This window comes from Scyliorhinus torazame, chromosome 9 (assembly GCF_047496885.1).
Source record: "Scyliorhinus torazame isolate Kashiwa2021f chromosome 9, sScyTor2.1, whole genome shotgun sequence".
NCBI classification, from domain to species: domain Eukaryota; kingdom Metazoa; phylum Chordata; class Chondrichthyes; order Carcharhiniformes; family Scyliorhinidae; genus Scyliorhinus; species Scyliorhinus torazame.
The window spans coordinates 59185221-59206253 of record NC_092715.1 but is presented as its reverse complement, the minus strand read 5'-3'; the positions used below and the strand labels follow the sequence as shown (position 1 = coordinate 59206253).

General features: G+C 45.2%; 1 protein-coding gene across 1 annotated transcript in view; it reads right to left on the bottom strand.

The window, feature by feature from the left end:
* Positions 1-20274, bottom strand: part of serinc5 (serine incorporator 5) — a 101869-nt gene extending 81595 nt beyond the window's left edge. The window contains exon 1 of the mRNA XM_072515982.1: positions 19945-20274. Coding sequence (XP_072372083.1) covers positions 19945-19971 — 27 coding nt within the window. The 5' untranslated portion in view covers positions 19972-20274. The remainder of the gene's footprint in view (positions 1-19944) is intronic.
* Between the last annotated feature and the right edge of the window lie 759 nt (positions 20275-21033).

Sequence of the window (21033 nt, the reverse complement as noted above, 5' to 3'; positions counted from 1 at the left end):
TTCTAGTCCTTCCTCCTTCCCTAGCTTCCCCTTAATACCATAGAACCATTGAGCACAGCAGGAGGCCACTCTGCCCATTGCACTTATGCAGATTTTGCAATTAGTCATCAAATTAATCTCCAGTTCTGCACTTCTATTCTGAAGTTATCACTGAATCATAGAATTATAGAATCCCCACAGTGCAAAAGGGGGCAATTCGGCCCACGGAGTCTGCACTGATACTCCAATAGAGTACCCTATCTAAGCCCAAACACCTGCCCTATTGTGAGAAACACCGCTCACCTGTTAATAATTTACACTTAGTCAAATTCTGAAGAAGTATTTATTTCAATCGATCTTGCAAGAGCCGGTGCCTCTAGTAAGCAATAACAGACACAAAGAATTCACACAGCATCACTTTGTTATATACAATCCATGAAAATACAATCCGTGAGAAACACATCCCACAAACTATAGAAAGGGCAGTTCCCTTATCAGTGATCCCTTATTTGGCCTCCCCCTTGCATAGTGATTTCTGTCCGCTCCTGGTATATCCTTGGACCATCAGTTAAAGATAAGAATGAGGCCCCCTGCTTGCACCTGCTATCTTCCCACTTGCTTAGCAAGTTTTGTTATTGTACATCCCGTTCTTCCCCGAAGGTCATCCTGGTACATAGTTATAATAATTCGCTCACTATAGCTTACTCAGAACTTGACATGTTAATTTTCCCATCATGCTTCATGGTGACATCTTAATTGTGAACCAGAGTTCATACATGTAAAAACAACACAAAAACAACACAAAATGTTCATTTCTCACAAATCCCCATTTTTTTCTTTTTACTCTTGTTGCTTTTTACACTTTGTAGCCTCTTCTAACCTACCCCAAAATTGTCCAACATCCTCTCAACATCCCTTTCTATGGGGCCGTCCTCTCCTTCAGTCTCCCCACTTTCTAGTAGGCAAATTGTATCCTGGCCTCCTTTACCCAGGGGTAATGGCATCTGCTTGGTCAAGGCTGTTTTGATGAGCCTCTGCACCAAGCCTCTTAAGCACGGGATGATGCAACAGCCTATTGCCGCCAATGTTCCTATCACCATGATGATGGAGGTGAGGATGGATACAATTAACCCTTTCCATTTCCCAAACATTGATTCAAGCCACCCAGTCACGGATGTGTCTGCCCCCGAGTTGTCTGCCATTTCCACAGCCAGAGTGGTTAACCCTTGTAGCGCACGGGTAATCGATCCGTTGGGTGCCGTGTTGTTGGGGATAAATGTGCAACACTGTCCCTTAAGCATAACGCATACACCACCTTTCTCTGCCAAAATCATATCCAGAGCCAATCTATTCTCCCAGGCCATTCTACTGGTTGCGTCCAGTTGTTCTGCTTTGCCCTTCACGGCGTCCCTGGTATAATTGATGACCCTCTGTTGATTATAGTATATATAGTTTATCCAATCCACATTTTTATTGATCGTAACCCACCAGAAGAGGGACTCGAACCCAGCTGCAATCTGATTTCGGGCTTTGAACTCATCTGGTACTCCTCTGGGAATGCCAATGGGGTCCAGGTAAATCCTGTCATCAAATGAGGTGGGTATGCCCCGTTTAGATCGTCCCCCTTTTACACTCCCCCTCTCCTCTTGTCTTTCATAGGCTATACTGAACGGAATGGCGAGCTGAACTAATGCGCATGTCCCTTTCCATTGGGGGGGGTAGAGTGGGTCTTAGAATCTTTCCTCCGCAATACCACCATATATCCGCACGTGGTATTTTTAGTGATGAGTAATTGCCCTGGGTGGTCACGTTCTTAGTCTCAATACAAGTCTTGAGTTCTCCCATATCTTTACTTAGCCCCGTATCAGAACGACTTATACACGATTTGTGATGCGTCACGGTAACCAAGAAGGAGGGAGGGTTTGCTGATAGTTTCTTATTAACAGAAGGAAACATCAGAGATAGGGCAGTGGACCGTCCATCTGTATTGTTGTTTACGCCCTGTTTTCTGGTCTTCCCATTCGAAGGCGAATAGATCCCTACTATTTGGAGCTAAGGGACATGCCCAAAATGCGTCTTTAAGATCAATTACGCTGAAGAACTTGTGTTCATTGGGCACTTTACTTAAAATAGTGTATGGGTTAGGGACGACTGGATGTCGCACCTGAACTATTTTATTCATGGCTCTCAAATCCTGCACTAATCGGTAAGTCCCATCTGACTTCTTTACGGGCAAGATCGGGGTGTTATATGGAGACATACAGGGTTCGATCAGTCCGGTTGATATCAATCTATCTATCATGGGTTATAATCCTTTCCTACCTTCTGCTGAAATTGGATATTGTCTCACACACACCGTCTCCCCTTTCTGTCTCAAAGTTATTTCAACAGGAGTTATTTTGAGTCCACCTCTGTTTTCAAACGTTGCCCAGACTCCTGGATTTATCTCTTTCTCTTGGTCTTCGGTTAAAGTGGCCATAAGTGATAACTAATTGTTCTTGTTCTACGCCAATTTCCAGTCCTAATTTGATAATCAAGTCCCTTCCCAATAGGTTGTAGCTCAGACCAGGTATATACACAAGAGTATTTCCCTGACTTCCTCATTTTGTAATCGGAGGATTATGGGTTCAAATATGGGGACCTCAAAACTCTCTCCTTTTACTCCCGAAACATTGAGTTTTTTTCCCCGATACCTTCGCCCCCTTTGGTTTGAAATTCAAAGATGATCTTGCCGCTCCGGTGTCCACTAGGAACACGGTATCTTCTCTATGGGGACCCACCTCTACGTTTAGCAAGGGTTCTCGGTGAATCCCCGAGAGGGGGAACCCCGGACCTCCCTATTCGGTATCTGTGTAATTCATGTCATTAGCAGCTCTGTCTTCCTGTTCCCTGTCCGGGCAGTCCCATATGAAGTGACCCCGTCTCCCGCAGTTAAAACAACCCGCCTGGTGGCTATTTTTGTATCCTCCTCGTCTTCCCCGACTCCCCCTGCCACGTCCTCTTCCTCTGAATCCTACATCCTGATACCCTCTTCTTGGTTCTTCTGTACCCGCCTGTTTGCTCACTACCTCCTTTACAGTTGCAACCATCATTTTCGTTTTCTGTTTTTCCTTCACATTCTCTCGTCTCACAAATACCTTCTGTGCTTCCCTCAGTAATTCATCTAGAGATTTCTCATTCCAATCCTCTATTTTCTGTAACTTTCTATGTATGTCAGGCCAGGATTTGGTCACAAAGTGGATCTTCAGTAGTCCCTGTCCTATTGGGTCGTTAGGGTCTAGTCCAGAATATTTCCTTACTGATTCCCGAAGTCGCTCTAAGAATGCTGAGGGGGTTTCCGTCCCTTCCTGTCTAATTTCAAATTCTTTATTTAGATTATGTGCCTTGGGCACCGCTTCTCTTATGCCTTCAACGATAATATTTCTCAGATCTTTCATTTGATCTCTATGGCCCCCCCCCGTCTGATGGTCCCAGTGTGGATCTTGATTGGGGTACTTTTCTTCTGCTGTTTGTCCGTTTACCCCTGGCGGGTGACTATTCTCCCACTTTCGCATGCCTGCTCTTCTAATCATACCCCTTTCTTCTCCCGTGAATAGGATACTCATAATGGGCATTAATTTGGTCCATGTATATATATATTAGGACCTAAGAACTGACCGAATTGTTCCGTCAGTCCTTGGGGGTCTTCCATTAACGTTTTCATTTCTTTTTTGAATGCTCTGACTTCTCCTGAAGTTAAGGGAGAATTTACAAACCCTACATCTCCATCTCCAATCGGGACGTCCCGAAGGGGGTTCAGTTTCGTTATTTCTGGTTCCTTTCCCTGTCCTTTTGTGGATCTTAATATCATTTTACTCCCTCCTGCTTCTTCAGGGACTTCCTCTGATTTGCCTTTATTCACTTGTTGGTCATTCGGCGAGTTATCGTCGTTTGACTTATTCTTATAAGGGGGTGCAAATTCTCTAGGACGTCCCATTGTTCAAGAGGGGCGGTGGGAACGTCTTCGCCCTGTGGGATTAATGGATATATTCGGGTGGCGTTCCTGCTGGGAAGCCAACAACTCGCGTAACTACTTCTTTATCGGAACAGGGTTTTTTATCATTGACATATATATTCAAAATTTGGCACACCCAATCTTCGTCCGAACCGTATTTCGGCCAAAAGACTGAGGGTTTACGGATTGCTTCTTTTACCCATATGAAGAAACAAAATGTTATCATTGTTTTCCTGTCTTTATTTTTTGTACAACTCTCAGAATCCCAATTCACTAACATCCGACCCACTGGACTTTCTGGTGGGATATTCTTAGGGATTCTCTTATCAACGCCGTCTCCTTGTTTCGAGTTTTTACTTCCCATTTTAATGTACTCAACTTTCACTTATTTCTAAGTAAAGTGTCTAGTTATGACTGGTCCGTCAAAACAATCACAATCCTGAAAGTACTTATATCATCAATCCGCCCATACACTTATACGGATGTCTAGATATAAACTCCAGAGTCCTTATATCATCAATCCGCCCTTGCGGATGTTTAGATACGAACCCAAGTCAACAAGGTAGTACTTAAAAGTCGCTTTTCTTACCTTGCTCCGTGCACAGAGTTGCCTGACTTTCACTCACGGCGTGCCTGCCACTATAATCCGTTATTTACTTCTTCAGAATGACTACCCTAGGAACGTGTTCAGTTGACCGTGGGTGACTACTCAAGATGAAGTACGAGACCGTTTAAATAACGGGACGCGTCTTCTCGGTTCCTCTTGAGCCGCCCCCCTCGGTCAATGAAAACTATCCCGGCCACGAGCCACCAATTGTGAGAAACACCGCTCACCTGTTAATAATTTACACTTAGTCAAATTCTGAAGAAGTATTTATTTCAATCGATCTTGCAAGAGCCGGTGCCTCCAGTAAGCAATAGCAGACACAAAGAATTCACACAGCATCACTTTGTTGTATACAATCCATGAAAATACAATCCGTGAGAAACAATCCGTGAGAAACAATCCGTGAGAAACACATCCCACAAACTATAGAAAGGGCAGTTCCCTTATCTGGCCTCCCCCTTGCATAGTGATTTCTGTCCGCTCCTGGTATATCCTTGGACCGTCAGTTAAAGATAAGAATGAGGCCCCCTGCTTGCACCTGCTATCTTCCCACTTGCTTAGCAAGTTCTGTTATTGTACATCCCGTTCTTCCCCGAAGGTCATCCTGGTACATAGTTATAATAATTCGCTCACTATAGCTTACTCAGAACTTGACATGTTAATTTTCCCGTCATGCTTCATTGGTGACATCTTAATTGTGAACCAGAGTTTATACATGTAAAAACAACACAAAATGTTCATTTCTCACACTATCACCATAACCCTGCCTAACCTGCGGACAATTTAGTGTGGCCGATCCATCTAACCTGCGCATCTTGGGCTGTGGGAGGAAACTGGAGCACCCAGAGAAAATCTACGGAGACACGGGGAGAAAGTGCAAACTCCACACAGACAGTCACCCAAGGTCAGGATCAAACCCAGGTCCCTGAGGCTGTGAGACCGCAGTGCTAACCACTGTGCTAATTCTGCTTCCATCAGCCTTTTAAAAAAGGTATGTACGCTGTGTGCCTCAACTACTTCATCTGCTCACAAATCCCACAATTCTAAACAGTCTCAGAGGAGAGGGATTTCTATTAAATTCCCTATTCGAGTCATTAGTGATGAATTTATTTGAGCATCAGATCACTTGAATTAAGAGACACTGGATTGAGAGTCAACTGTTTATCTTTACAGAAACATTCCTTAGATTTTGAAGGCGACATTTTAATATGTTTGAGTCATAATACATAATGATTGAGCTTAATGTTTCTTTGTCAGATGGTTACTAAACAGGTTTTATCACATGTTTTATAGCCAAACATAGCACAGCATTTTATAACTACAACGATCACAGAGGCAGCATAAATAAGGAAGGCCATTTAACAGTTAAACTCATCTTTGTAAGGAAACGTATAGCTTGTCATACACAGCTTCTAACTTAGCATCCAAAAATCAATGTGAAAGTTTTTTTTTGTTTCTGTTGATTTTTCTTTCTCCCCTTTCCCATGAAGGTGTTGATTCCTGGTGCATCACAGATACTCGCCACCCTCCAGCATTGTCTACGCAGTCACACTTTATTTGCTTGCAAGCCTAGGCATTGACTAAATTAAAAAGAAATACATTCATTACCAGGGAACAGACATGTTCCAATAGAAGCCAATCAAATATAGAAACAGTGCAGTTTCCAGGACCCAGGTAGGCCTGAATCCAGAGGCGAATTTGTAATGAAACACACCCTGCCTAGGCACAGGGCCCTGACCAATGAGAGGGCCCCAAGTCGACCAGTGTCTGTCAGCACCAGAGCCTAATAATTGCATGTCAGCATGCAAATGCGGACAACTCTGGTTGGTCGAATGCTCTTAAGAGTGGGAAATGTTGAGGTGTGCATGCGAGGAATGAGAGACGACTAGGAAGAGAGACAGAGGCAGAAGATGCTGTGTTTTACTTTTATGAAAAAAGTAGCAGTCTGCAGGTATCTCGACCCCAGGCACAGGATAGGCCAGCCAGCAACACAACAGCGAGGCGCCGAGCGAAAGTCACGAGCCAAGGTAAGCCAGCTGGTAATCGAGCAGGCGAGGGGCGACTTGACCCCCAAGATTGAAGGCAGGCTTGACAGCAATAGCAAGGCGAGGTGCCGGGTGAATGACATGAGCCAAGGTGAGCCAGCCAGTCAGCAGTCATCGAGCAATGAGGGGAGCAGGTGAGGAGCGACTTGACCAGGACTGAGGCGGGCAGGGCAGCCAACAACAGTGAGGCACGAGGCACCAAATCAAGCCTTACCACCACAGGGAGCTGACGAGTGAGACAGGAGACTGCCTTGAAGACGCCAGGCGAGCGAAGTTAATGAGACTGTGAGAATGGGAGACTGTGAGGGGTGAGGAGGAAGAGTGTGAGGGTGTGAGGGGGACCAGGGGGGAGTGTGTATGAGGGGAGGGGTTAGTCAGGGTGGCAGGGAGGGAGAGTGTGAGAGGGCCAGCTTGCATTTTGGAGGGAGGGAGGAAGAGCTTGTGAAGGGGGAAATGGGCAGAATAGTAGAGTTTTGTTTGAAATCCAGAGTCACAGCTTCATAGTTAAAAGGTTAATCCATTTTTTACAGAGTTTGAATTAACATGAGATTGACTGTGCCTGCTCTTTCAGAAAATTCATTAAAATCAGTTTCTTTAGTAACACCATCAACCTGGCTGACAAATATGCAGAAAATTGAAGGCGAGGCAAGAGGATGTCATTTCACTTTTAGACGTGTGAAGTACTGAACAGTGCACAAACTCCACATTTATCCTCATCCACCAACAGTTTGGGCAAATTATTTGATGACGGAGACTTCCCGATTTCTGCAGATACCACATCGCCTGAAAAGATTGAACGGGAAGTGGACTCTGCAGTGACCAATTCATGTATTTTTGTGGCTTGCGACTTTGCATTGTGTGGGCCGTGATGTCATGGGGGGTAGTTAGGGGCAAGAAATGAAGGGGGCGCAGGGTCCCCTCCCCACCCACCCCTCATGTGTAAAGGCTGAAGGATTGCACTTCAGAGCTGGCCATGCCCTTAGCCAAGCAATTCCATTGTAGCTTTAACATTAGCATCTATCCAAAAATGTGGAAAATTGCCTGGATGTGTCCTGTCCACAAAAAACAGAATACATCCAAGCCAGCCAATTGTTTTGGTTTTATTTTAGTGGCATCAAGGAAACTTGGCAGAATTCAAAGTCAACCCAAATGAGGAGAAAAACTAGTACAGAAGAAGATGGTTGTAGTTGTTGGAAGCCTATCACTTAAGCTCCAGTACTCCGCTGCAGGCATTCCTCAGGGTAATGTCCTAGAGCCAACCATCTTCGCTGCTTCATCAATGACCTCTGACAATGTCAGAAACAAGTGTTCACTGATGATTGCTCATGCCCCTTTCATAACTCCTCAGAAATGAGGCAGTCTGCACCTGCATGCAGTAAGACAAGTAACATTCACATCACACAAGTGCCGGGCAATGATCATCTCCAACAATCGAGAGTCTTAACACCTCCCTTTGGATATCAATGAACTTACGGTCACCAAATCCCTATCAACTACCTAGCGGTCATTATTGACTGGAAAATTAACTGCACCAGCCATAAAGATGCCAGGTAATGACCATTTCCATTGAGCGAATCTAACCATATCCTCCTGATATTCAACTGTATCGCCATCGCGGAATCCTCCATCATGAATATCTGGGATTGCCATTTGCCATAACTGGACAAGCCATATAAATACCGGGTGCCACCCGATCGCTTGCCTGGCCGTCTGTGAGGCCCCCTCCTGGGCGGCCACGGACTGAGTCCGCAGACGCCACCGGCCGTTCCCGACGGCCGATAGGTGGTTAGAACCATGCCGTCGGGAACTCGTAGAATTGCCGCGGGGGCCTCTGTCAATGGCCCCCTACCCGCGCCTCGTAGTTCGCGCGTGAGAGACTCCTGAGCGATTCTCCGGGAACCGGTGAATCTCGGGAGCGGCATCACACCGGATTTCGGTGTAACCACCCATTCTCCACCCCCGCGCCTACCGCGATTCGGCTCAGAGAATCCCGCCCAAGGTCTCTCGCCACTTGTGCAGCCAGCTGTCAGCAGCCGCGCTACAGAGCCACTTTTGGTGTGTAAATGCGTAAAGGGATCGAGAGCCAAAGGGTACAGATTTAAAGTAATGGGTAAAAGACACAAAGCAATATGAGAAAGAACATTTTCACACAGGTCTGGAATGCATTGCCTGTGAGTGAATGTGGTGAAGGCAGGTTCAGTGCAGACATTCAAAAGGGAAAGACTTTGGTGAACAAGATGGGATTTTACCTCAATTTGGTATATTCATGGTCACCACTGGCGATTCCAGATTAATGTAACTGAATTTTCCCAGGTCCACAATGAGATTTGAACTTGCGTATTCAGAACATTAGTCCAGGCCTCCGGATAGCTAGCCCCATAATCATAACAACTACGCTACTATACTTATACAATATATTTTAAAATGGGAATTACCACAAGCAGCTAATTGCCTTGTGCTCTAAATAGCACTAAACCTAAACTGCTGTCTCACTTCCAAATACTGTACATTTTCCCAATGGGTTCAATGAATATTCAACACAAGACTCAGATCTTTGAAAAATTCACCATTATCATAGCCAACTTTGAGGCATGTTGTGTGGAACGAGTTCCAAAGTGAAGCAGTGAATCTATCAAAGAGCTTCTGAGTTCCTTTGAAAGAAACGGCTCAGAAACTCCTGCCACTTCCTGTGTAAAGTGCTCTTTCGGAAGGTCGGTGCAGACTCAACGGGCCGAATGGCCACCTTCTGCATTGTAGGGATCCTATGATTCTGGTTTTCATTGTAAAAACCCTGCTGTTGAGTGAGCCTTAGCTAATTGAAATTCCTGGGGCTTAAGGACTTTAAGAAAAAAAATGGTTGCTCCCCGAATCGATTTCCCAACCTCACGTCCTCACCAGCACAACACTTGACTTCCCCAACCATAACATTGCCTTCAACTCCAGGACCTGCTTCAGCCTGCCTGCTATTGAAAACTTCATCCATACCTTTGTTAGGTCTGAACTTGATTACTTCAATGTGCACCATCCATCAAAGCAAAATCTGTATGCAGATACAGCATATAATTAAAAAGGCAAATGGAATGTTAGTGTTTATTGCAAAAGGACTGGAGTCTAAAAGTAGAGAAGTGTTGTTGCAATTGTATAGGGTGTTGGTGAGACCACATCTAGAGTAATGTGTCCAGTTTTGGTCTCATTTGAGGAAGGATGTGGTGGCATTGGAAGCAGTTCAGAGGAGATTCACCAGATTGTTTCCGGGGATGAAGGTATTGATGTATGAGGAGAGATTAAACAGTTTGGGTTTATACTCGCTGGAGTTTAGAAGGATGAGATCAAGATATACAAGAAACTAGACCAGTCTAGAATGAGAGGTCACAGATATAGGTCAAGAGGTGGTAGATTTAGAATAGAGATGACTACTTCTCGCAGAGGGTGGTGAATTTGTGGAACTCGCTGCCCCATAGTGAACAAAGAACAATACAGCACAGGAACAGGCCCTTCGGCCCTCCAAGCCTGTACCGGTCATAATATCAACCTTTGCCAAATCTCTCAGCACTTCCTTGTGCCGTATCTACCTTGTGGATAGACTGGGAATCATTAAATGGTTTCAAGAAGGAGATAGATATACTTCTGATTTAAAGATGGGTTAAATGGATATGGGGAACACATAAGAAAGTGGATTTGAGACCAGGAAGAGATCTGCCATGATCAGATTGAATGGTCGAGCAGGCTCGAAGAGCTGAATTGTCTACTTCTGCTCCTAATTCCTATGTTCTTACGTAAAATATGACGCCAAGTCACAAAAGGAGCTATGAGTCGTGACCAAAAAGCCCTATCAAAGAGGTAGTAGATCTTAAGGAGCATCTTAAAAGGAGGTAGACTGGCGCAGAGGAAGTTCCAGGGTTAAGGGCCTTGGCAGCTGAGGGCACAGCAGGCACCACAGCAGAATGATTAAAATCGAGGGGTGCTTAAGAAGCCAGAATTAGAGTAATGTAGATATCTCAGGAAGTTGTGGGGCTGGAGGAGATTACAAAAAAAAAGAGAAGGGCGGTAAATTTTTAAAAAATAAATTTAGAGTACCCAATTCAGTTTTCCAATTACGGGGCAATTTAGCATGGCCAATCCACTACCCTGCACATCTTTGGGTAGTGGGGGCGAAACCCACACAAACACGGGGTGAATGTGCAAACTCTACACGGACAGTGACCCAGAACCGGGATCGAACCTGGGACTTCGGCGCCTTGAGGCAGAAATGCTAACCACTGTGCAACCGTGCTGCCCTTCCATGGAGGTAAATTAAAACAGGGATGAGAATTTTAAAGTCAGAGCGTTGTTTAACCAAGAGTCAAAGTAGGTCAGCAAGCACAGAGGCGACAGTTGAACAGAACTTGGCACAAGGCCGGATATGGGCAGTGGAGTTTTGGACAATGTGAAGTTTGAGGAGGTTAGAACGTGGGGAGGTCAGTCAGGACTGCACTGGAATAGTCAAGTGCAGCGATGGCAAATGCACAGGGGAAGGTTTCAGCAGGCGACAGACTGAAGCGGGCATAAAGTTGAGTTCTGTGCAAGATGAATTAATTAAATCAATTAATTAAAAATAAGTTACATTTTTCCTTAGAAAGCTGAAAGATAAACTACTAATAAGTTTATGATTCTCATCTGGTGGTTCCACTAATAAGCATTAAGATTTGAGAAATTGAGACAAAAGAAAGACAAACCCTCCGATATTGGATTGCATTTTCGTCTTTTCACTCATTGCTGGTCACTCCATCTTATTTTTCACTGAACAGGTACTTATTAATAAATGATGAGCATTCAATTCCCCGTATATTCAGGATAATGCAGTCATCATGGAAGATGACACCATATAATCCACTCTTTAGTCCTTGACATAACCCAATGGGTTTTCACTGTTGTTTCTTAAATATGATTTCTAAGAGCCGTGAAATTTGACCAGTTAAATGAGCCAGAATTAAATCCACCGACACAGACAGTAAACAGTTTTTGCACCAAATGCAACTACTTTTCGCAATCAATTGAGTGCGCCAGGCAGTGGATGAAATCACCACCAACTAAAAATAGCATTTTCTTTTCTGCAAAAGGTAGCCCTGCCCACTTTCCTTCGTACAGGCCATGGGAAATAAAGTGCATCAGCATGGTTCAAAATTAGAGTTTCAAGCAGCAGGAAGCAGAGTAATGTGCATGTTGACTGTAAAAGCTGCTGCTACAGTAACCACCAGGAAACCTCCTTCACTCCTGAGTGAGCCAAGAAAAAAAAATACTGTACTTCAAAACACACCACGTACAGGAATTGAGAGAGCAAGTTATGTCTGAGGGTGAAAGATTTGGCATAGGATGTTGTGCTTTGATCACCTATCTACCCCCACTGTTTCCTCCCACATTCAGTAGCTCTAGATTTTAATCAACAGCATATGTTGGTGAAAGGTGGAAACAGAACAGGACTACCAAAAATGAATTTGTCACAACTTCAGTCATTTCTCTTAACTTTTAGCAGCTTTATACCCCAAGAGAATTCACTTGTTGGAACAATGGTTGTGCTGCCTCTGGCTCCTTTGCTTTTCCTTGTGTCGTTTTTGTTTTGGCTGCAATCACCCATTTATAATGTTTAATATAAATGAAAACCACATTGTGCCGCTCCATTGCTTTGAGACAACATGACATCACAGACGATAACACATGTGTTGTCTCACTTGAACACACTTCCTTATCTCCTCTGAAAAATGACTGTTGGCAATTTTTTTCTATTTACCTCAGTGTGAAAACAGCAAGTACATCATGGGTTCTTTAGATTATCCAACTTTCTGACTCATTGGGCCATAACTTCCAACTAGCATCAGAAAGCAATGGCCAGCTGGAATTGCAAGAATTTAAAGCACGCTTATCTGCTCTTGAAAACTGCACTGAAATTTCCACTGGCCAGAGCTGCTTGGGGCTTGCACCAGCTGCAAGTAAGTTTAAAGGGCTCAGTGATTGACAGACCAGGGAGAAGGCAAGTATCCAAGGAGTTGGGGATTATTATTTCTGATCAGTCATGATCTCATTGAATGGCGGGGCAGACTCAATGGGCTGAATGGCCTACTTCTGCTCCTATGTTTTATGGTCTTATGGGTCAGGTCGGAGAGGTCCAGCCAGGTTGGGGGTCAGGCCCTTGGGCCGGTCGTGGGGAGGGGGGTTAGAAATTAGTTAATTAGTCAAAGTGGTGAGGGAGTCCCATGCGGGCATTGATCTGCGTATTTAAAATAGTTACACAGAAGTTAGAAGGGGTTTTATTTCTTCTAACCTTTTTCTGAGTAACTATTAACATTCAAATCGTTGAGGTCAAAAGAGGTCACTGAGTCCATCATGCCTCTGCCCACTTTTTGGAAGTGCTATCCAATTAGTTCGCCATAGCTCTGCAAATCTTTCCTTTTCAAGCACATATACACACTTTGGAATGTTACTTTGCCAATCCTGCATTCACCATTCCTTCAGGCAGAGCATTCCAGATGATAACAATTCAATTAAGCAAAGAAAGATTCTCCTCATCTCCGTTTCTTTTCCCACCATTGTATTAAATCTATGTCCTCTTGTTACCAATTTCTCCCCATCAACATATCATAAACGTTAATCATTTGGAACACCCCTGCTAAACCTAATATTAACCTTCTTTGTTCCAAGGACAATCTGAATTTCTCCATTCTCTCCACCTAACTGAAATCCCTCATCCCTATTATTTTTTTTCCCAATTAAGGGGCAATTTAGCATGACCAATCCACCTAACCAGCACACCTTTTGGGTTGTGGGAGTGAAACCCACGCAGACACGGGGAGAATGTGCAAACTCCACACGGACAGTGACCCAGGGCCGGGATTCGAACCTGGGTCCTCAACGCCGTAGTCCCAGTGCTAACCACTGCGCCACCGTGCTGCCCTTTCTCATCCCTGTTATTATCCTGGTAAATCTCCTCATTATTCAAGCTGAGGGATAGACGCGAGTGGGTGAATGGCCAGGCCACAAGCAAACTGGTCTCGATTGTGGATGCGTTATTCATTAAAACCAGCAAGGAGGGTGGCACGCGGCACAGTGGTTAGCACTGGGACTACAGCGCTGAGGACCCGGGTTAGAATCTCGGCCCTGGGTCACTGTCCGTGTGGAGTTTGCATTTTCCCCGTGTCTGCATGGGTTTCATCCCCACAACCCAAAGATGTGCAGGTTAGATGGATTGGCCATGCTAAATTGTCCCTTAATTGGGAAAAAAAAAATAATTGGGTACTCTAAAGTTTTAAAAAAACAGCAAGTACCTGGCAGGCCAAAGATCTTCGACCATTAACTAATTGCCTACATGGTCCCAGGGAATTGTAGAGAGGCTGATCTGAAGGAAAAAATTACAACAAAATGTCCAAATGGCCAACTTTCAACTTCTCACTCTAGCACAAGAATCATTCATTGCAGGAGCAATTGGCAGGAGACCCTCGAGAAACTGAAGCCCCAAATGAGTTCACATTTTCAAAACCGATGAAAGAAGGAAAACGGAGTGAATGGCAGGAATTGATTGGTTGGCTGTCACATCCTTGGTCACCTCAGCAAGGTGTTCTCAAATTTAGAAAACACTTTGACCACAGAATTTCAAGTGAGGGGCTTCAGGAACTTAGAAACAGGAGAATGTCATTCAGCCCCTTCAGCTTATTTCATCATTCAATTAGGTCATGTTTCATCTGTATCTTATCTACAAGTAATTGTACTTGTTCAGTCACTGAGCTTGTTTATTTATTAACTTAGTGACACATTATTTGCATCTATATACTACAATTGTAGAAACTGTTTTACTGTTTTCCTTTGGGTCTTTTGGAAATGAGGAGGGAGTCCTCAGCATTTGTAACCGATTCCCAGGGAAGAATGAACATAATTCCCCACGCAGCCATCTAAAGACCACAGACATGGTGCATCATAATTCGATAATGAAATCCTCATTCATCTTCCCCTCGAAACAAGGATAGGAGTGCTTTTCCTCCCAACATCCTCACTGTGACAACTTCAGCAGAGCCAGCCAGCTGCCTGATACATGGCTGTGGCACTGAACTCCGCCAACCTCCTCGAGTCAGGAGTGTTTCAATAATTCTGGCGAGTTCCAAATGAACTGCAGAGGTTTACTGCACCAAAGGAGAAAATTGAACTCATCTTGGCTGAGCACTTCGCTACCACAATCCAAAGTTGGCGAGGAATAAAACTGGATGGAGCACCCGGCATCAACCTACGCACCGGAAATTACAACGGCAAACCAAGCCACGTCGACTCTGCACAGTCCTCCTTACCAACCTTTGGGAGCTTGTGCCAAAATTGGGAGAGCTGTCTCACAGGCTAGTCAATCAACAGCCTGACACAGTCCTACTCAGGGAATCATTCCTTACGGACAATGACCCAGACACCACCATCACTGGGCATGTCCCGTACCACTGACAGGACAGGCCTACCAAAGGTGGCAGCACAGTGGTATACAGTCAAATGGAAATTGGCCTGGGAATCCTCAACATCAACTCCAGATCCCATGAAGTCTCAAGGTCAAACATGGACAAGAAAACCTTCTGCTGATTACCAGCTACCGCCTGTCCCTCCTCAGCTGATGAATCAGTACTCCTCCATATTGAGCACCAATTGGAAGAAGCACCGAGGGTGGCAAGGGCGCAGAATGTACTCTGGGCAGGTCTTCAATGTCCATCATCAAGAGTGGCTCAGTACTTTTGCCACAGACTGAGCTGTCCGAGTCCAAAAGGACATAGCTGCTAGACTAGTTCTAATGTCCTTTAGGGAAGGAAATCTGTTGTCCTTACCTTGTTTAGCCTATATGTGACTCAAGATCCACAGCAATGTGGTTGACTCTTTAATGCCCTCAGGAATGGGCAATAAATGCTGCCCAGCCAGCGGTGCCCACATCCCATGAACAAATGAAAACAAACGTGAGGGAACCAACAAGAGGGAAAAAATGAGTTGAACTCATCCTCACCAATCTATCTGTCACAGGTGCATCTGTACATGACAGTACCGGTAGGAATGACCACCATACAGTCCTTGTCCCACTTTCACGCTGACGATACGCTCCACCCTAATGTGTGCCACTACAACCGCATAAAATGGGATAGACTTCAAACAGATCCAGCAACTCTTAAGGCTGGGCATCCACGAGGCGCTGTGGGTCATCAGCAGCAACAGAATTGTACTCAGCCACAATCTGTAACCACAAAGCCCAGTATATCCCCCACTCTCCTGGACATTAACCTTGGTTCAGCGATGAATGCAGGAGGACATTCAACAGCAACACAGGCATGCCAAACATTAGGTGACAACCTGGTGAAACTACGACATGGGACTACTTGTAGGACAAATAATGGAAGTAGCATGCAATAGACAGAGCTAAGCAATCCCACAACCAATGAACCAGATCTAAGCTCGCTCTGCCACATCCAGCGGTGGATGGTGGTAGATAATTAAACAACTCATTGGAGAAGGAGGCTCCACAAATATCCCCATCATCAAAAATGAGGGCTTCCAGCACATCAGTGACAAGGTTGAAGGATTTGCAAAGGATTTTCAGCCAGAAGTGTAGGTAATCTGTCCCCATTATTACAGATGTCAAGTCATCTGCCAATTTGATCAATTCATTCCATGCAAAATCATGAAATGGCTGAAGGCACTGGATAGTGCAAAGGCTATGGGCCCTGACAATAGTCCAGCAATAGTGCTGAAGCCTTGTGCTCCAGAACTAGCCGCACCCCTAGCCAAGCTGTTCCTGTACAGCTACTGGCATCTATCCAGCCGTACCCGGAAAATAGCACAGGTATGTCCTGTCCACAAAAAGCAGGACATTTCCAACCTAGCTTATTACTGCGCCATCAGTCTATTCTCGATCATCAGCAAAGTGATGGAAGAGATCATCGTCAGTGCCATCAAGTCTCACTCACTCAATAATAGCCTTTTCACAGTAACTTCATACTTGTGACAATAAAATATTATTATTATTAAGCCAGGTACCTGAACTCATTACAGCCTTGGCCCAAACATGGGAAGAAGGGATGAACTCCAGAGATTTTTTAAAAATGTATTCATTCATGAGACGGGGTGTCGCTGGCACCCATTTGATGCACATCCCTAATTTCCTCAGAATTGAGTGATTTTCAGAGAATCAATCACGTTACTATGGATGTAGAGTCGCATGTAAGCCAGATCAAGTAAGGACAGCAGATTCCCTTCTATAAAATGACATTAGTGAAGCAATTAGGATCATTTATGATTGTTTGATGGCAACATTCCTGAAACTAGTTTTCAATTCCAGATTTTATTAATGAAAGTTAAATTCCATCATTTGCCATGGCAAGATGAAATGAAATGAAAATCGCTTGTCACAAGTAGGCTTCAAATGAAGTTACTGTGAAAAGCCCCTAGTCGCCACATTCCGGCACCTGTTCGGGGAGGCTGGTACGGGAATTGAACCGTGCAGCTGGCCTGCCTTAGTCTGCTTTCAAAGCCAACGATTTAGCCCTATGCTAAACCAGCCCCTGATTTGAACCCATGCCCCTGGATCCAGCATTAGCCTGGGCCTCTGGATTATTAGCCCATTGAAATTACTACACACTCTCCTCCTAAACTGGAAGGCAATATTTTGATTGACTGGCAGCAAGGAGCCTTAACAAAATCAAAGTAAATGGAAATCAGGGGGAAATTTCTCCACTGGTTGATAATATGCCGAGCACAAAGGAAGATGGTTGTTGGAGGTCGGTCATTCAGGTCACTGGGCACCGCTGCAGGAGCCTCAGGGTAGTGTCCTAGGCCTAAGCATCAGGAGCTGCTTCATCAATGCCCTTCCCTCAATCGTAAAGTCAGAAGTGAGGATATTCGCCAATGACTGCTCGGTGTTCAACACAGTTTGTGACTCCTCAGACACTGAAGCAGACCATGTCCAAAAGCAGCAAGACCCGGACAATGTCCAGGGTGGGCTGACAAGTGGCAAGCAACATTTGCACCACACAAGTGCCAGGCATTGATCATCTCCAACAAGAAAAAATCTAACCATTGCCCACTGAAAGTCAATGGCATTACCATCGCTGAATCCCACACTATCACTCTAGGGCTGGTTTAGCACAGGGCTAAATAGCTGGCTTTTAAAGCAGACCCAGGCGGGCCAGCAGCGCGGGTTCATTTCCTGTATCAGCCTCCCCAAACAGGCAACGGAATGTGGCGACTAGGGGCTTTTCACAGTAACTTCATTTGAAGCCTACTTGTGACAATAAGCGATTTTCATTCATTTCATTATGGTGGGGGTTACCATGAACCAGAAACTGAACCAGCCTGGTAAATACTGTGGTTACAAGAGCAGGTCAGAGGCTGGGAATCCAGCGGCGAGTAACTCACCTCCTAACTCCCAAAAGCCTGTCCATAATCTACAGAGTACAAGTCAGGAGTGTGATAGAATACTCCCCATTTGCCTGGATGAGTGCAGCTCCAACAGCACTCAGGAAACCCAACACCATCCAGAACAAAGCAGCCCGCTTGATCGGCATTCCAACCACCAGCTTCAACATTCACTACCTCCACCACTGGTACACAGTGGCAGCAGTGTGTATCATCAACAAGATGCACTGCGGCAACTCACCAAGGCTCCTTTGACAGTACACTGCAAACCATCGACCTCTTCCACCTTGAAGGACAAGGGCAACAGAAACATAGGAACACCGCCACCTGGAAGTACTCCTTCAAGTCATTCACCATCCAGACTTGGAAATACATCAGTTTCTTCACTGCCACTGGGTCAAAATCCTAGAACTCCCTCCCTAACATCACTATGGGTGTACCTACACAAAATAGACAGCAGAGTTCAAGAAGGCAGCTCACCACCACCGGCTCAAAGGTAATTATGGATGGGCAATAAATATTGGCTTAGCAAACAATGCCCAAATCCTGTGAAAGAATAAATAAAAACTAGTTGCACTCTCAAACTCTCTTCATTGTCATTATCTTCCTCGCCTCCAAATATTTATTCACTTTTCCAGCATCAATCCAGCCAGAGGCAGATTAACACTGTGGGCAAGTAACTCGGAGAGCTGTACAAATGTTTTATTACGCAAGGTACACAATGATATGGTTGACTTTATTATGATGCAATGTACTCATTTCTTCACTGGGGACTATGGAAGATTTGGGCCCTGGGCGCTCCATATTTCTTGTGATCTCTAATGTTCAGAAGGACAAGAACAGCAGGTGGATGGGAAAACCAGCTGCAAATTCCCCGCCAACATGCTGACTCGGAACCACATCAATGTCCCTTCACTGTTGCTGAATCAAAAATCTGCAGCTCCCTGCCAATCAGTAGGTGTGGTTACCTGCACCACACAGAGTGCAGCAATCCATGACAACCCTCTCAGAGGCAATTAGGGATAGGCAATAAATGCTGGCCTAGCCAGTGACACCCACATTCCATGAATGAATAAAACAACAATCAGGCTGGGGAAATGCATGCCAAGGTCTCCGGCTATTCCAGTAACTGGATATGGAGAGATCACTGAAACCACCCTTTCTCACACAGGTTTTAAAGGTGTTAGCACTCAGATACCTGCTAGTTTACTCCAACTATTTGTCCCTTAGTTGTAGGTACAGAAAAGTAGGTTTGGAATATTTTCCAATTGCAGATTAGTATTGTAGCATTTACAAAGCTGATATATTCCTTCAAAAAAAAACAGTGCAGCCGCAATGGGATTAACTAAACCTCCACCTACAGCTCCAAGATTCTGTTTAGAGTACGACAGGTGAATCCTACCTGCTTCCAGGAGTCATCCTGCGGCGGGATTCCCTTGCTGGTAATGGGAGAACAACTTTAAACAAGTTCAGGCCTGTACTAACTGCTGAGGGTGCGTCTTGTACACCCCCCGCCGCCAATCCAACTGAATATACCAATACACAACGTCCACAATGTTGCAAAGTACAGTTCCATAGAAACACGGAGCGGACAGTATGTACAGGGTTAGCAATCGCTGATATGTGCTCGGCTACAACAGCCTGCGTGCGGCAGAAACCCAGAAACATTTGTACAATAAACCAGATTGCACCCCCCCCCCCCCCCCCCAGGCTGGGTGGAAAGCCCGTGTTTTTAATGTGATCAAAACAGAAAAATGCTGGGTGAACTCAGCAGGGCGGGCAGAATCTGTGGGAAGAGAGAAACAGAATTAACGTTTCGAGAGCTTCCCCCCACCCCACCACCACGACGACAGGCTGTGTGTGAAGTGTCAGGCTGGTTCCGCCTGGGAGACACGGTAAAACAGCAGCCAGGACCTTACCTGCGATACACAGCAGGGCAGAGACATCTCGGCAAGGAGGAGGCGAAAGCTTCACTCGAGCGACAGCGGCGGGGGTGGAATCTCAGAGACAGGCGAGCTGGAGGGTCTGCACGTCCGATTGCCCCCTGGCGATCATGGCCTGGGAGGGAGAGAGAGGAGGTTAAATAGGAGCAAGGGGGTGGCTTTCAGTGGGGAGGAATGTGCAGAGAGGCCGGCCCAGCAAAATTAGACAAAGCAGCGCCGAGCTGCCCGTCCACACACACAGGCGGAGCAGGGCTCAGATCACTCCCTCTCCCTGTGTGTGTGTGAATTGTCATCACTCCCACTCTGTGTATTCTGTCCTCAATAACAATTCACTTCCGGAGACGCCAGTTTCTGTTGTGCAGTTTCAGTAGCTGTTAGAGGAAAACCCCTCCTCCCTATTGTGTATATTTTAAAAAGCACTGCATTTCTCTGATTCTGCCTCTCTATTTGATTTGCTTCAAGGTTTTTCCCTTTTAAAGTGGCTTTCAAATTGACCGCACATCTTCCCCTTCCCCGACTAAATTTGTATTTTACGAAAGATTTCGCTCCCTGTCGCAAGGAATAACTTCCCCGCATTCCACGTTCACAATGACACAAGTACATTGCTCACATAATGCAAAGTAAAATGAGGAAATGCACCTGTGAAGCACTTTCGGGAAGTCGACATTCATAAATGCAAAATCTTAAGGCAGACGTAATACCCCGAGGGGTAAATTGAGGGAATACAATTTGATTTATTCAGAATGATGGATATCCACTAAAAGAGAAAGGTTTTCTCCCAGGTGTGGGTAGAGTCTATTCATTGGTCTGTACCTGGCTTGCGGTATGTAGTACAGCCAGGTAAGGATTGGACTCAGGTCAGTGAACTGACAAAGTTTGTGAGCAGAATAACTATTCACATTGCAGATCAAAGACAAAAGCTCATACTACACAGAACAAAGAACAAAGAAAAGTACAGCACAGGAACAGGCCCTTCGGCCCTCCAAGCCTGCGCCGACCATGCTGCCCATCGAAACTAAAATCTTCTACACTCCCTGGGTCTGTATCCCTCTATTCCCATCCTAT